This window comes from Schistocerca piceifrons, chromosome 7 (genome assembly GCF_021461385.2).
Source record: "Schistocerca piceifrons isolate TAMUIC-IGC-003096 chromosome 7, iqSchPice1.1, whole genome shotgun sequence".
NCBI classification, from domain to species: Eukaryota; Metazoa; Arthropoda; class Insecta; order Orthoptera; family Acrididae; genus Schistocerca; species Schistocerca piceifrons.
The window spans coordinates 556,018,921-556,036,214 of NC_060144.1; the positions used below are offsets into that span (position 1 = coordinate 556,018,921).

Below are 17,294 nucleotides of genomic sequence, written 5' to 3' on the forward strand. Positions count from 1 at the left end.
TTTTCACTTCTACTTCTGGGAAGGTGTTTACGCGTCGCGAAACAAATGACTAGCTGCCTTTCCCGGTTGACCGAACAAACTAAAACTAATTCTGCCTATTGACAGTGGAATAACCCACGGATCGCTGTTCTTATAAATGAAACTCTCTACATCCAAGTGGAGTTTCGACACCTTTGGTTCTGAGGTACGAAACCGCAACAATTGGAGCTCTGAGTAAGGTGTTTTAGTACAGAATCAGTTTATTGATAGCGTTCAGTCTGCTACGGATGCGTTCCACGTAATCTCTGCGTGACGCATAAAGCAAGAAACTTTGAAATTATGGGCAGTATGAAACAATTCATGGTAATATGTGTAATTTTTGCAGGTTTATGTGGAAAGTAGTAGTTCGGATAGATACGATAACACAGTAAAATTTTAAATGTCAGTGTGTCACTAAGACTGCTTTAGTCTCCTTGTCGTATGGTGGCGGGTAAACTGATTTTACAACTGTAGCATAATATACAGGGTGTTCACAAAGTGGCTCAGCCTAATGAATGATTTTGTTTTTTGTTTTGTTTGTTGCAGGTATGATCCATATTTAATTAAGGAAGAAATGGGTTACACACTGCAGCAGAAGGTATTCCTTGCTACCCACTACATTAGATGTGCCAGTTATGCCGAGACTGAATGTCTTCATAGAAAAGAATGGTAAGAATACACAAAGTAATTCCGCCGTCAAGTGGCTGTACGTTCCAGGAGACAGGGAATAAAGCAGATGTAGCCAAAAGTGGTCGACACAAAGTGCTAATACCAGTGACGTTGACAAACGTGCAACCTGCATATTGTTTGAGTCCATTGAAGTCCGTGAAAAGTATATCTAAGCATCTGCTCGTTACGTTGGGAACTGTGCAAGTATTTCAAGACGCATGCGTACAGATTTTGTGTCGTTGATGTGTTGTTACCTGAAGATAACGGAAACTGTATACAAAGAATCCTTCTTAGGGGGAAGCAACAACTGTACAAGGCCATTTTGAAAAATGAAAGAAACCGCAGAACAGTTGCTAAGACTACAATCTGTTATTGTGTACACGTCAGGTTTCGCAACACTTAAAGTTCCATCATCAGGGGTAAAAAATAAAAGTACCTAATCATCTGACGTCATCCTCACTCCAGTGTGAGCAAAAGGGACAAAAATTCCATAACAACCATTCCTCCGTGCTGCGCTACCGGAACACGAACAGAAAAACTATGTCATACTCACTCAAGGCTAGTACTCGTACTTACTATTACATAGCTTTCCTGCTTGTGTTCCCAGTCACGCAGCACGGGGGAACGGATGTTATGGAATTTTTTCTCTCTTTCGTCCTTTTGACACGGAACCTTTGCTTCTGCGTCAACATTGGAGTGAGGATGACGTCAGATGATTTGGTCCTTTTATTTTTTACATCAGATGATGGAACGTTAAGTGTTCCGAAACTGATCGTGTACACAATAAAAGATTGTGGATTAATCAACTGTTCAGCGGTTTCTTCATATTTCAAAATGGAAATTGCGTAATTTCCTTACTGCGCCTCGTATCGCCTGTAGCGCCGGGTGTCGCACTACGTTACATCACATTAAAGGTATTCTATGGATCCCACGGAGAAGGAAGCTATCAATCATTTGTTTAGAACTTATGAGACACATTCCATCTTGATCGATTTGTGAAAGAACGGGATTCATGCATGTACCCTATTGGAAAATCCATTTGAGCTACAAAAATCTCCTCAATACGCCCAGAAAGTGCGTTTTTGGTGTATCGTGTCGCATTCTCTCGTGGCACAGTGAACAGTGAGCGCTGCATACATATGGTGCAATAATTTGTAAACAGTATATCTGAAAACCAGCTACACTACTCGTAAATTTGCTTTCAGCAGAATAAAGCTGAGGCTCATACAGGTAGCACCACAATGGCTCATCTTGGATCAGTGTGTTCATGGACAAGTGTTTTCGACGGGATTGTGGCCCCCTCGGTGAACTGATTTGCCATACCTGATTTTTTTTCTTCTGGGGATGTTTTAAGAATGCTGCTTATAAAACTCGCCCTTACACTAATCTCGAAATGCAAAAAGGGATTGAATTATGTCTTGCTGCAGTTGCTCGAAAAAACGTTACATGTTTTTAAGAACATGGTTCATCGTATTCAATTACGTAAACGGCACAGTGGAAGCAGCTTTCCGCACCTTTTATAAGTAAGTAACTTTACCTAAGTTTCCCTGTCTTTTTCGACACCTCGTATCAAGAGAGTAGAACAGTACTGTAATACGATACAGGTCTTTGTTAATGGTTTTTCACACAGTCAGTCTCAGCGACAACGATGCCACAGGAATCATCTTGTTACATAGGTTTATCAGAATGGAAGTATCCTTCTCTTTATTCATTCTAGATACCTGGTCGTCGTCGTCATGTTGGAAAAAATAAGATATCTTCAGTCATAGTGAGCTCACTGCTGATTAGGCGTGAAGTCGCTCGCAACGTGTCGACACTGACAATAAACGTGGTGGACTGTACTTCGTGTGTTCATGCATTCCAGGAGTAGTTCCTTTGAAAGGGCACAGCCGACTTCCTTCCCCGTCCTTCCCAAATCCGATGAGACCGATGATCTCGCTGTTTGGTCTCTTCCCCAAACACCTAGCATAACCCAACCCGTGTGTGACGGAGGGAGATTCTGATGCCATTATCTTCCTGCACTCCCCCCTGCTTCCAATCGCTAATGGTAAGCGAAAAGAAGGAATATCGATGAGGCCCCGTATGACATTTTCCTCCTCCTTTCTTACACAAAGATTTCACATGACGAGGAAACATGTTTACTTACTCATCATGCAACCCACGATCTCAGAATTTTATGAATAAAATTTTCCATGATTCTCAACTCAGCTCCTGCAGCATCTGTCACTGGAGTTCGATGAGCGTCCCAGAAGAACTGTGTAGTTCAAGGGCCGGCCGAAGTGGCCATGCGGTTAAAGGCGCTGCAGTCTGGAACCGCAAGACTGCTACGGTCGCAGGTTCGAATCCTGCCTCGGGCATGGGTGTTTGTGATGCCCTTAGGTTAGTTAGGTTTAACTAGTTCTAAGTTCTAGGGGACTAATGACCTCAGAAGTTGAGTCCCATAGTGCTCAGAGCCATTTGAACCATTTTTAGTTCGTCAAGGGTTTTAGCCAATGTGAATCCTCACACTGTCATGTTCACCAGTTCGGAGACGGTACTAGGTAGATATTTTCCGTCTCAGGAATACCTACTACGATGCTCACATTTCCAGACAAACCATGAAGAATGTGTCCTCGAATGTACACCTCCATGCACACTCCGCGAATGGAATAAGTAGTAGATAGTTCACTGTCTGTCGTTCATCGCACGCTGTGTTTGTGAAGTGTAACTGTAGATGTAACTCATCTTTTTAAGTGTTACTATATCGAATTTTCAACGTCGATAGCGGGAAATTGCCCAAACGAATGTTGCTCGTTAGTCTCGGACTCGTACCAGACAGTATTTATAGAGGAAGTAGAGGAGGCCCAATTCGTCGCAGATTCATTTTGTAAGTGCAGAAGCATCACGGATTTATTCATCTCGTAACACGTTACAGGAGGGGTGTTGTGCATCACGGAGTGATCTCCCCGCGCAGCAGTCGCGACTGGAATGGTAAAAGGGAAAGCAACAGTGGTACGCAAGGTACCCTCCGCCAGTCACAACTCAGGGTTACTTATGCAAAATATATGTAAATGTAGTTGTAGAACCGAACAATGTTACAGCCATTGGTCTCAAATTTGGGAGTACCAGAGTTACAGTCTTCACACAGCCACCCACATTTAAGTTTCCGTGGTTTCCCTAGATTGATGGGATGGTTTCTTTGGGAAAGGACATGGTTGGTTTCCGTCCCCAAACTTAGTGTTTGCTCGCTCTCGAAAGACATTTTAGCGACGACGAGTTAAACACAGATTTATCCGTCAGATACCAGAGCAGCTTAAGTGTAAACTTACCTGGGGAACAGCTGTAGCAGCATAAAGATCTGGAGCTTTCATTGTCAGTTCGACTTACGGCCACTATCAGTGGCAACAGCTTGGCCAGAGAAGCCGAATTCGCAAAGCTTACGCGACTTATTTACGCGTGTCCGCTGTTTGATTATTATGTTGTTCTTTTTTTTATTTGATTGAGGCATTCAGACAGATCCATTCACCCAGCATCCGATACTCGTATGTTACAAATATACAGCCAGGACTATCATAAAATGTTTACGTTGGTTATATACATAACTAAATTATAAGTTCAGAAAGTTAAATACATGTCTATACAGTAACACATAATGAGCTGCGATTAGTGTCTTCACTCTGATAGTAAGCTGTCGTCCACGAGGCACCAAGCACTGCAACAATTCCATTGTCGTTTGGTATCGCAGTTAAGCCGAAAATAATAGGGTCGGTGTCCTCCTCCGCGCCACAATTACAGAAGGATGAGTCAGTCAGTTGCCTGTGCAGTCGGAAACGCCCGTGGTTCAAGCGGAGGCGGAACATGGTGACAAGAAACTGTCTGCTCTACATACCAAGGTCGCGCTGGGATGCTTGGTAGTGTAGCTGCGTAATGTCTTCACCCCTGTAGTACGATAGGCACCACTTAATGTTCCACAGGTTCTGATCTGCTGCCGCACGTCTTGCAGGAGGTGCATGTTCGTACATCTTCGTTCCTTTGTGGATGAGACACTTTTTAAGAGAGCATCGACAGTTTCATTGTCCATGATACTACGCCCCGTAACCATCAATACTGTGATATTCTTGTTACAGCGATGTAGTTACACAAGACGATTCATAGTCGGATACCGAAACAAGGCCCCTGAAGTAGACAACATTCCATTAGAACTACTGACAGCCCTGGGAGAGCCAGGCCTAACAAAACTCTACCATCTGGTGAGCAAGATGTATGAGACAGGCGAAATACACTCAGACTTCAAGAGGAATATAATAATTCCAATCCCAAAGATAGCAGGTGTTGACAGATATGAAAATAACGAACTGTCAGTTTAATAAGCCATGGCTGCAAAATACTAACATGATTCTTTACAGACGATTGGAAAAACTGGTAGAAACCGACCTCGGGGAAGATCAGTTTGGATTCCGAAGAAATGTTGGAACACGTGAGGCAATACTGACCTTACGACTTATCTTAGAAGATAGATTAAGGAAAGGCAAACCTACATTTCTAGCATTGGTAGACTTAGAGAAAGCTTTTGACAATGTTGACTGGAATACTCTCTTTCAAATTCTAAAGGTGGCAGGGGTAAAATACAGGGAGCGAAAGGCTATTTACAATTTGTACAGAAACCAGATGGTAGTTGCAAGATTCGAGGGACATGAAAGGGAAGCAGTGAATGGGAATGGAGTGAGACAGGGTTGTAGTCTCTCCCCGATGGTATTCAATCTGTATATTGAGCAAGCAGTAAAGGAAACAAGAAAAATTGGGAGTAGGTATTACAAACCATGGAGAAGAAATAAAAACTTTGAGGTTCGCCGATGATACTGTAATTCTGTCAGAGACAGCAAAGGACCTGGAAGAGCAGCTGAACGGAACGGACAGTGTCTTGAAAGGAGGATATAAGGTGAACATCGACAAAAGCAAAACGAGGATAATGGAATGTAGTCGAATTAAATCGGGTGATGCTGAAGGAATTAGATTAGGAAATGAGACACTTAAAGTAGTAAAGGAGTTTTGCTATTTGGGGAGCAAAATAACTGATGATGGTCGAAGTAGAGAGGATATAAAATGTAGACTGGCAATGGGAAGGAAATCGTTTCTGAAGAAGAGAAATTTGTTAACATCGAGTATAGATTTAAGTGTCAGGAAGTCGTTTCTGAAAGTATTTGTGTAGCTATGTATGGAAGTGAAACATGGATGATAAATAGTTTAGACAAGAAGAGAATAAAGCTTTCGATTGTGGTGCTACAGAAAAATGCTGAAGATTAGATGGGTAGATCACATAACTAATGAGGAGGTATTGAATAGAATTGGGGAGAAGAGGAGCTTGTGGCACAACTTGACTATAAGAAGGGATCGGTTGGTAGGACATGTTCTGAGGCACCGATGGATCACCAATTTAGTATTGGAGGGCAGCGTGGAGGGTAAAAATCGTAGAGGGAGACCAAGAGATGAATACAATAAGCAGATTCAGAAGGGTGTAGGTTGCAGTAGGTACTGGGAGATGAAAAACCTTGCACAGGATAGAGTAGCATGGAGAGCTGCATCAAACCAGTCTCTGAAGACGACGACGACAACAATAATCTGATACAACAGGTAATTGTTGATATTGTTGGGGACGTGACTCCATGAGCAGCTGTGCAATCGCGGGTCTATCAAAATGGTTATTGTACGATGGCCACTGGAGAAATTTAACTCCGGACGTGCTGGTCGTAGAGACTGCCGGCCGAAGTAAATCCACCTGCGGTGCGGCTGGTGTTTGACGGGCGACGCCGCCCCGCCGCTGTCAGCGCCCGGCAGCCGGCCACAGCTGATTTCCGCGGTCAGCGACTTGGCAACGTTGTCGCGCTGCCGGCTCCGTATCGATTTCGAGTACAAAGTGAGCTTTCGCGCCGGGTCACTGGGTCGACGCAGACATCGACTTTGCCGTAACGCCGCAGCTTCACTGTTTTGCATCGATTAAGCCACCTCCAAAAGACTCGGCGGCCGCATTCTCCGCGGCACAACAGGACGTCGCTTGCGGCGCGGGATGAAAGTGGCCAGGCGGAACAAAGGAGGCGCCCGTCGAGATGACATCGCGCGTCTCGAGTGAGTCCGCCACTAAAGCCTCCAGAACTTTACAGTCTGCTACCAGGCGCTGGGAAGATGCGCGCCGCGGGTCTTAAACAAGCTCCGGTGTCGCAGGTACGCTCCTAATTACGTGGAGGAAAGGTTTACGAAAAAAAAGGGAAGAAAAGGCTTGCTTTCCAAAACAAGACTGCAGGGCTTGCGAGATGCGGTGAAAATATATTTTCAGATGGCCATCAGGCCAGAATTTAAATTTAATGTGTTATTCACTGCCGCCAAAGTTCCATATAATTATTTCTGATATCATTGCAGTGAAATATTACGTAAGTTTTAAAATATGTCTATTTGAATTTTGTAGTTTTTTAGGTTAGCACCGAAAAAACCTGGTGAAATCTTACTTCTTCATCAACACGTTTCTTCCGTCATGGAGTGTCACAGTTTTTGCCATGTTACCAGCGCGTCTCCCGAACAGATGGACCAAACAATTTGCAATATTATCACCGCAATATGTTTGTTCGGCCCGCTGCGACAACCTAGCGCGTTAGCATGTTGCTTTCGGGATTATTTCGTCGTTTAAGGACGAGAGCCAATGTGCCGGTCAGCCTGGATGTGACTTTCAAGCGGTTTCTCACGTATAATTAAGTGAAATGGTTCAAATGGCTCTGAGCACTATGGGACTTAACTTCTGTGGTCATCAGTCCACTAGAACTTAGAACTACTTAAACCTACCTAACCTAAGGACATCACACACATCCAAGCCCGAGGCACCGTTCGTACCTGCGAGCGCAGCGTAACTAGGTGAATACCGGGCTGATTCCCATGCCCCACTTCTGTTGCAGGATTCATAAACATCTAGAAAACGTTAGCACACTTTCATTGAGGGCAGCTCTAAACGCAAACCGATGGGATAGACGAATTCCGTTGCTGTGGATAAGAGGTGGCGAGAGCAGAGACATTCGGTTACCGACTACCACTAGCATGGCCAAATCCGCAAATCAGCATACCGACTCCGCATAGATACCGCATACAGGCCGGGGCGGGGGTGGGGGGAATGAGCACAGCGTTTGCTAGAGCCTACACTACTCAGTTATCACATGATTTCGCTATATAGGTGCCTCAGGGACAGAGCCCTCTGCGCTTCTGAATGCCATGTGGGAGCCGAGTTAAATGCCCGGTACTGATAAGGAAACTTGTTGTGAGTCCTGGAACATGGTGCACTCAGCCTCGCAATGCCAACTGAGAGGCAGCTGCAGTGAGAAGTACCCCTATCGGGTCTCGAAAGCTAGTAGCGGGCGGGAGGACGGTGCGACGCCGCAGCCAAAAGACACCTGTGGCCGGCGCTGACACTGCGGCCGGTCGACATCGTGTCGTGCTTTGCACCTCATCGTGCTCACTTTATTGTTATTTTAGTCCAGGAATAAATCTTTTGAGTGTCATTATTGTTGCACGTTGACTAAGAAAGTGCGGAACACGGCTGAAGCTCCACACCTAGAGTAAGTTGTAAATGTCTCGATGTTTGCCGGGAAGTGTAATTCACCTCTGTACGGGATGGACGCCTTGCCCCATAGCTAAAATGCAAAAGATAAATGTACGTGGTGAAAATACTATACTACTGGCCATTAAAATTGCTACGCCACGAAGATGACGTGCTACAGACGCGAAATTTAACCGACAGGAAGAAGATGCTGTGATATGCAAATGATTAGCTTTTCAGAGCATTCACACAAGGTTGGCGCCGGTGGCGACAACAACAACGTGCTGACATGAGGAAAGTTTACAACCGATTTCTCATACACAAACAGCAGTTGACCGGCGTTGCCTGGTGAAACGTTGTTGTGATGCCTCGCGTAAGCAGGATAAATGCGTATCATCACGTTTCCGACTATGATAAAGGTCGGATTGTAGCCTATCGCGATTGCGGTTTATCGTATCGCGACATTACTGCTCGCGTTGGTCGAGATCCAATGACTGTTAGCAGAATATGGAATCGGTGGGTTCAGGAGGGTAATACGGAACGCCGTGCTGGATCCCATCGGCCTCGTATCACTAGCAGTCGAGATGACAGGCATCTTATCCGCATGGCTGTAACGGATCGTGCAGCCACGTCTCGATCCCTGAGTCAACAGATGGGGACGTTTGCAAGACAACAACCATCTCCACGAACAGTTCGACGACGTCTGCAGCAGCATGGACTATCAGCTCGGAGACCGTGGTTGCGGTTACCCTTGACGCTGCATCACACACAGGAGCGCCTGCGATGGTATACTCAACGACGAACCTTGGTGCACGAATGGCAAAACGTCATTTTTTCGCATGAATCCAGGTTCTGCTTATGGCATCCTGATGGTCGCATCCGTGTTTGGCGACATCGCGGTGAACGCACATTGGAAGCGTGTATTCGTCATCGCCATATTGGCGTATTACACGGCGTGGTGGTATGGGGTGCCATTGGTTACACGTCTCGGTCACCTCTTGTTCGCATTGACGGCACTTTGAACAGTGGACGTTACATTTCAGATGTGTTAGGACCCGTGGCTCTACCCTTTATTCGATCCCTGCGAAACGCTACATTTCAGCAGGATAATGCACGATCGCCTGTTGCAAATCCTGTACGGGCCTTTCTGGATACAGAAAATGTTCGACTGCTGCCCTGGCCAGCACATTCTCCAGATCTCTCACCAAATGAAAACTCCTGGTCAATGGTGGCCGAGCAACTGGCTCGTCACAATACGCCAGTCACTACTCTTGCTGAACCGTGGTATCGTGTTGAAGCTGCATGGGCAGCTAGCTGTACCTGTACACGCCATCCAAGCTCCGTTTGGCGCATCAAGGCAGTTATTACGGCCTGTGGTGATTGTTCTGGGTACTGATTTCTCAGGATCTATGCACCCAAATTGCGTGAAAATTTAATCACATGTTAGTTCTAATATAATATATTTGTCCAATGAATACCCGTTTATCATCTGCATTTCTTCTTGGTGTAGCAGTTTTAATGGCCAGTACTGTATTTAAAGGGGCAGGCCCTGGTACAAAATAAATGTAACTTCGACGTACGTATGCGATGAAAGCTCTCACCAGTATATGGCTTGCCACGTTTGCAATCAACGACCTTTTTTATGTCTTCCATTTCTCCATCAAACTCCCACGATTTTTCGTTCGTTTTTCTAAGATCTCTGTTTCAATCACCACCATAAAGAGTTCATCAGGAGAGATTATATAAATTGTAGTGTTCCAGAATTTAGTCTTGGTTTCCTCCACAGCTCGCTGAAAAATTCGGGAGGACTAAGAGTACTAAATCCATCTATACTCGTTTGCGTAGAACAGTCTGTCTTTTTGCTACGATTCAGTACACAAGGCATATAACGCAGGCCAACCGGTCGCCATGACTATACAGTGACTTGCAGCCGTCTCAGAATTTAGGACTCTTGTCATATGACTTGGTATTTTCACTTTCGTAAGCACGCTTATGTCAAAAATGACTATCCAGTAGTTGAAACTACGCCCCTTTACAAGAACACACAAAAGTTGACGATAGTAAATTGTTGCTCAATATTAGTCGTATTATCTAGAAAAGATACTGAAATTCGAACCTTGATTTGGTCTAATTCTTCAGTATCGTTGATCACACATAAGAGTATCAATGAACGTTTACGTTCCTTTCTTTTTTAGGACGTCGGTAGTTTTACTGAGTAACATTATTCCGGCGAAAGTGGCGCATAGCTCTTGCTGAATGCCCCAGTAGTGTGTACAGTACTTTACATTTGCTAGCGCCGTTTATTATGCTGATAATTTTACAGTACCTCCTGCATATAAGTTAAAATTCAACAGTCCTTTGTTCCTCTAGGAAAATTGTTAGGTTTTAGCTTTAATGTACATGTATAGTTATTTAGCGAAAGAAACATACTGAATGTACTTAAAGAGTAATTGCAACGAAAAAAATCGAGAATACGTACTGTTTTATAACTTTGCGGGAGAGACATGTTAAATGGTTAATGTCAGTATTACACCTATAAGAGACAAATACTGTACTTTTTCGTTTGTTGACATTCGCAGTGTCTTGTTCTGTATTCCGTAAAGAAATAAAAAACCCTTCCCCACAAATTAAACAGCGTTTTTATGCTGTACAAAAAAGTATGCGTGGCCTTGTTAATTGAATATCATGCCCTCCTCTTCTATTTTCCTCTCGTTAGAAATCTTTGAGTGCGTTGTTGTTGTTGTTGTTGTTTTCGGACACCTGCAACTAATACTTCGATAGTCTGTGTTGCTGTACTGCTCATTGTAATGTTTGAAATATACCAATAATGGTGATGATCCAATATCTTTTCATGTTTTTGACGAATGCAGACCAATTGCTGGAAAGAGCGCTACCCGAAGACAAGCATTACATGCAGGCCACGACCCAACCTGTTCCCGCGCTCCAATATGACCGACTACGTGAACGCAGCTTAACAGTCAACCCTGAAAAGCACCGTAACTACCAACTCATGTTTCTAAATGGTTGTTTTGAAACTTTTTTTCTGCAATAAAACTATGCAAAATCCTTCGTGGTTTTCATCCTTGCATCATGAGCGGACCGTAAGACTTACTTTTACCGGCCATGGGCAACAGGTTGCCGTACTTATTTGAGCCACTACTGGTGTTTGGTGCCTAGTTTGCCGATAAGATTTCTTTGAATTCACCTGTATTTACACTCTCTGTACTAACTTTTATTGTAACAGTCAGAAAAGCGAATGTCTGTAATACACACAGAATGGTTATTGTTATTGTGGAAAATATACAAAATTAGCTGGCTTGGCCGCAGTTTCACACTATCAGTGATACTACACAGTCCAGACACATTGCGACCGTGCCTATGTTCGACCTCGAAGTGCAATAACCACTCACAGACGACACTAGCACAGCACTAGCAGTGGAGAGTATACGAACATAAAGCGTGTCGCTGGAAAGGGGGGGGGGGGGGGGGAGAGCAATACAGTTTGTGTCGTAATGCGGAAACGAAGCGCTGTATCTGACGTTCATAAGGACATGATCATTGGCTTTCGGGCCAAGGGTTTAAGGAAACGGATAAGTTTGTAAACTGTTCCCATGCCATCGCGCTTAAAGTATACCGCGCATTGCAAAAGGGCGCCATCCAATACCGGCGCCGCAACAGCTGTGGTGCACCACGGGCCGTAGGTGACAGGGGTGAACGACAGAAGGTGGAGATGGGAGCGGGCGAATACAGTAGTGGAAATCAGTATAAAGGCAAGGTTGTCTCTAGCACGCCATACCGAATTTATTATGAAAGTAGTAGGTTCATATGAAACATACCGTAATGGCAGCATTACATAGTTTCTTCCATAACAGGATAACAAAATGAGACGTTCGCATTTTATGGGTGGAAACTGGTATAAAGTCATTCATTGCCGTGTTGGTTTATTACATTCTTAGTACTTTGTCCAAACTCCGTTCTTCCTAATTATCTCAAAAGTCCACTTCGGCAGTGATTTTGTTAGGGTATGTCACCCACTTTTTTGGTATCGCACTGTTCAGCTCACATACGGCCTGTAATTGCCTTCCTTTGCGATAAATACGCCTTGCAAGTATTCTCCAAAGGTTTCCCACGGGATTCATATCCCGGCTACGTGCATGCCAGGGCAAGACATCGATATCTTTATCTTTAAACCACATTTGGTTGTGGCAGAAACATACACAGCCGGCCGGAGTGTCCGAGCGGTTCTAGGCGCTACAGTTTGGAACCGCGCGATCGCTACGGTCGCAGGTTCGAATCCTGCCTCGGGCATGGTTGTGCGTGATGTCCTTAGGTTAGTTAGGTTTAAGTAGTTCTAAGTTCTAGGAGACTGATGACCAAAGAAGTTAAGTCCCATAGTGCTCAGAGCCATTTTTAGAAACATACACAGATGCACTATGTCGTTGGAACATTAGACTTGAGTTCGCTAGATCCTTATACATTATAACCATATCTGTCTCTATCATCTCAGTGTACATGTTAGAGTTCATTCTAGTGTTCGACCAAGCAGTGCGCGACTTACTTTTATCGCAGATGACTGCCCAAATCCACTTGCCACCATCAAAATTTCTGCCCATTCTTACCTGTTGCTCTGTTCCCTGATTTTGCCAATAATGTTGAAATCCAGCCCGTCCATTTACATTAAGCTTCTTCTCATCACTGAAGCTCACTTTTATCTCATTCTAAAGTCCATGACATACGTTTTTTTGGCAAACTCTGAGGCACGACCTAGTGCAAACATAACAAATATCATCAAGAAAGTATTTCTATTACTGGTGTGCTCGGAAGAGCAGTGTTGCTTTTAAGTGAGAACACTTTATGTATCCGTAAAGGATTTCGTTGTGCCATCCTTCTCAAAGAGATTTCCTTGTGGAATCCGCATCAGATGTGGATTGAAACTCAATGTTTAGAGGATTATGGTGATCCTCTGAATTACGAATAAAAGAGAAGTTGAACGTTGACTCTCTTCTATCACATTTGTTGCAGATACACGCTCCTACCGACTGACACACTCGGATGAAGTCGCGTGGAGCATGGCAAAGTTGCCCAGAGGGTTCTGTTTGCTTGATACTAGTTGCTATTGACAAATGTCATCACCGTTTCATGACAATATCTTTGCCACTCTCTATCAACAACTGGTTTAGGAGAACACACCGCTGTATGGACAAGTGGACATGTGATGTACATTCGTTGTGATGTTGCTACAGTCCGCGTTTTGCCAGTAGCCGCTGGCGAGTTCCTTCACGGACATTGCTTCGTTCCTCGATTTAATGTGGAAGCCGAGATGGAAACTGTCATCTGTAAGCGATCCAGGCAGTGATCGCGCCTGCATTTGTCAGCTCATTCGGCCAAACCACAGGCTGGGTAGCGATATTGACAGCTCGATAGCAATGTCGTGTTGTGTACGGCAGATTTAAATTCCCCAAGCTGAAGCTTGTCATTCGGTAACACGTTCTGCATTGTACCGCGTGTCAGAGGTGCAGTGCTGAACAGTGGTGCGTGTCACAAAAATATCCTGACTCACGCGAAGTTCATCGGGAAAATCGTCGACCTTTGATGTAAAGATGGACATAAGGAAAGAGGGCTACAAAATATTCCGAAGAAAATTATGGGAACCTTGGGGAAAATTATGGGAACCTTGGGGGGGGGGGGGGGGGGGGTGTTCTGGAAGGATCAAGGATTAAGAGAGAAGAGAACGTTCTTAGAGTTAAGTCAAAAATGAGAAAAAGTACTGAAAGAAGCTGTTGCTTAGTACTTCGCCGTTTTAGCATACTACCAAAAAGATGGTACTAAACAAGCAAGGCTAAGATTGGAGAAACTTAAAAACGTATTGGGAATGATTCCAAAAGAATGGCGAGGGTGAAAAGGCAAACGTACGAAATAGATCTGATGAAGAGCAAAATATTAAACTTCACAGCGCAGCAGTGAAGCCAGCAGCATTCTCATAGACACGGAAGCTGTCAACACTTTAGAAAACAGAAACAATCATGTTGACGAAAAAAATCACCTCTGGAAGCTCCGTATGAGAACACAAAAGTAAGAGGACGGGTTTCCTTCACGCATGTTGAAACGACTTGAGAAGAAATATTGGTTGACCAGACAGTTCTTCGAATACATTTTGTAATTAAAATTATTCATAGTGTAAATGAAAGCGTAGTATAGCGTATAAATATGTACTGAAACCAATTATTGCTGATCATTCTCTGGGTAAAGTAACAATCGTAAAATATTTATTGTAACAGTCCCAGTTAGACTTAGTCACTCGTGATAACTGGTTTCGATCACATTTAACGATCATATTCAGATCTGATTAATCTCAAGTTGCGCACGCGCGCGCACACACACACACACACACACACACACACACACACACACACACACACACACAGCCACCCAACGCGCGCGCTCAGGCCGTCCATGGTGTATGGCGGAGGGTACCAGGTACCACTACTCATTTCATTTCCTGTTTCATTCCCAAATGGAGCGACGGAAAAACAGCTGTTTATGTCAGTGGCCGTCAAACACCTTTGCTAAAGAGCCAATACAGACTTGTGGGCCGCCACCTTCTACTGCATATGTACCGATCTCACTATTAATTGGTAATCTATATAAATTAGTATCTTGTGAGCTCCCAAGCTACAATCTGTAGTAAGGGCGCTACAAAATGGCCGCCCCCAAGTACTCATCGTTAAAAATCGGCACCATTCGAAAAATCTCGTGTCGACTGTTCTGTTTGTTATTGCTGCCCCCTCGGCGACTTCAGAGTTGCGACAGTGTAATTGACTGACGAGATGTGTTGTTTGTGCGAAAGGATAATTAATAACAGCAATTGTACTACATTTAAATATCTTACGCAATATAAAACGCAATCACAAATGTCAACTAAATGTTTTAATAATTTTTCTTCTAGATATTGCATTAAACACTGAAGCGCCAAAGAAACTGGTATAGGCATGCGTATTCAAATACAGAGATATGCAAACAGGCAGAATACGGCGCTGTGATCGGCAAATTTTATACATGATAACTAGTGTCTGGCGCAATTGTTGGATCAGTCACTGCTGCTACAATGACAGGTTATCAAGATTCAAATGAGCTTGGGCGTAGTGTTATAGTCGGCGCACGAGCGTTGGGGCATAGCATCTCCGAGAGAGCGACGACGTGGGGATTTTCCCATATGACCATTTCATGAGTGTACCGTGAATATCAGGAATGAGATAAATATCAAATCTCCGACATCGCTGCGGCCGGCGAAAGATCCTGCAACGACGACTGAAGAGAATCGTTCAACGTGACAGAATTGCTGCAGATTTCAGTGCTAGGCCATCAACAAGTGTCAGCGTGCGAACCATTCAACGAAACGTCATCGATATGGACTTCGGAGTCGAAGGTCCACTCGTGTACCCTTGATGACTGCACGACGCAAAGCCTTACGCCTTGCCTGGGCCCGTCAACACCGACATTGGTCTGTTGATGATTGGAAACATGTTGCCTGGTTGGACGAGTCTCGTTTCAAATTCTATCGAGCTGATGGACGTGTACGGATATGTAGACAACCTCTTGAATCCATAGACCCTACATGTCAGCAGGGGGCTGTTCAATCTGGTGGAGGCTCTGTGATAGTGTGGGGCGTGTGCATTTGGAGTGATATGGGACACCTGATACGTTTGGATACGAGTCTGACCGGTGACACGTACGTAAGCATCCTGTCTGATTACCTGAATCCATTCAAGTCCATTGTGCATTCAGTTGGAGTTGGGCAATTCAAGCAGGGCAATGCGCACACCGCGCGCGCTGCAGAATGGCTCCGGGAACAGTCTTCTGAGTTTAAACACTTCTGCTGGCCACCAAACTCCCCAGACGTGAACATTATTGAGCTTACCTGGAATGCCTTGCAACTCGCTGTTCAGGAGAGATCTCCACCCCGTCGTACTCTTGTAGATTTACGGGCAGCCCCGCAGGATTCATTGTGTCAGTTCCTTCCAGCATTACTTCAGACATTAGTCGAGTCCATGCCACGTCGTGTTGCGGCACTGTGGGGTCTTGCCCACTCGTCTCGTATAGTGTGCTTAAAGGAGGCACCGTTCTCCGAATGCTATACAACAATTCAAGCAAAATCACATTAATAATTTTTATTACAAATAACAAGAATGACAATACCGGACTTGAATGTGCATCGTGTGTCGCAACCGATGGGCGACATGCAAACAGTAATGTTCTTCGCTATGGACAGTGTCCAAACAAGCAGTGGTTGGAGATCAGTAATAACTGTTCTGCGAGTGCCAGTTTACAATTCCGAAACCTCTCCACTAATTTTCGGCCGATGCTGGCAGGAGCGGCGCTTACATTCACTTCGGCTAGATGCCGCTTCTGTCGTGGTGCGATCGTAATCAACGCTCCATTGGCCATCTTCGTTTCACCGCTTCTCTTCTCTTGCGGTCTTCATCTTCATCCTGACGCTTGTGGTTACTCCAGAACAGGCACTTCTGCGTGCTAGCGGGGACGATATGAGGCAGGTGTACCAGTTTCTTTGTCTCTTCAGTGTGTTACAACAGCCTTCACGGAATATCATATTCCGTGCTGTAAATGCGGTATCATTTCTCTAATGCACATTCACGAATCCATGTTACTTCTATGTGAAAATTAAATCACAGAGCTGCTTGGTACACTAGCTTACGCCCGTGAGTTGTCAGTACTGGAAGAGAAACAACAAAACATTCCCCCTCTCATATCGTGTGTTTCTTACCTTTCACACTGAGGTAAGCGGCCAAATTTATTCAGCTCAAGAGCGAAGTAACCAACGTCAATGAAAATTAAACACGTCTTAAAATGTTGCTTCGGTAAATATTTTTATTTGTTACTAAGTATGAAAACTACATACATTCTTAAGAATCCGTAACGGTAATTGACGTTTTTGGATTCGGCGGTTAGTTGCTAGATGCGTATACCAAGAAAATCTGAGTATCACGGTCCGCTCGAACACTCGATTGGTCCGCAAGTGACTCGCTGGCCACAG

At 44.5% G+C, this 17,294-nt stretch overlaps 1 protein-coding gene across 3 annotated transcripts in view; it reads left to right on the plus strand.

The window, feature by feature from the left end:
- LOC124709117 (myotubularin-related protein 8) overlaps positions 1-17,294 on the plus strand; it is a 412,763-nt gene that overhangs the window by 121,949 nt on the left and 273,520 nt on the right. Inside the window, exon 1 of one of the 3 annotated variants that reach the window (XM_047240773.1) lies at positions 667-687. The exons of the other annotated variants lie outside the window; for them this stretch is intronic. Within the exon in view, the coding sequence (XP_047096729.1) occupies positions 685-687 (3 nt within the window). The 5' untranslated portion in view covers positions 667-684. Of the gene's footprint in view, positions 1-666; positions 688-17,294 lie in introns of those variants that run through there. 3 annotated transcript variants of the gene reach the window in all.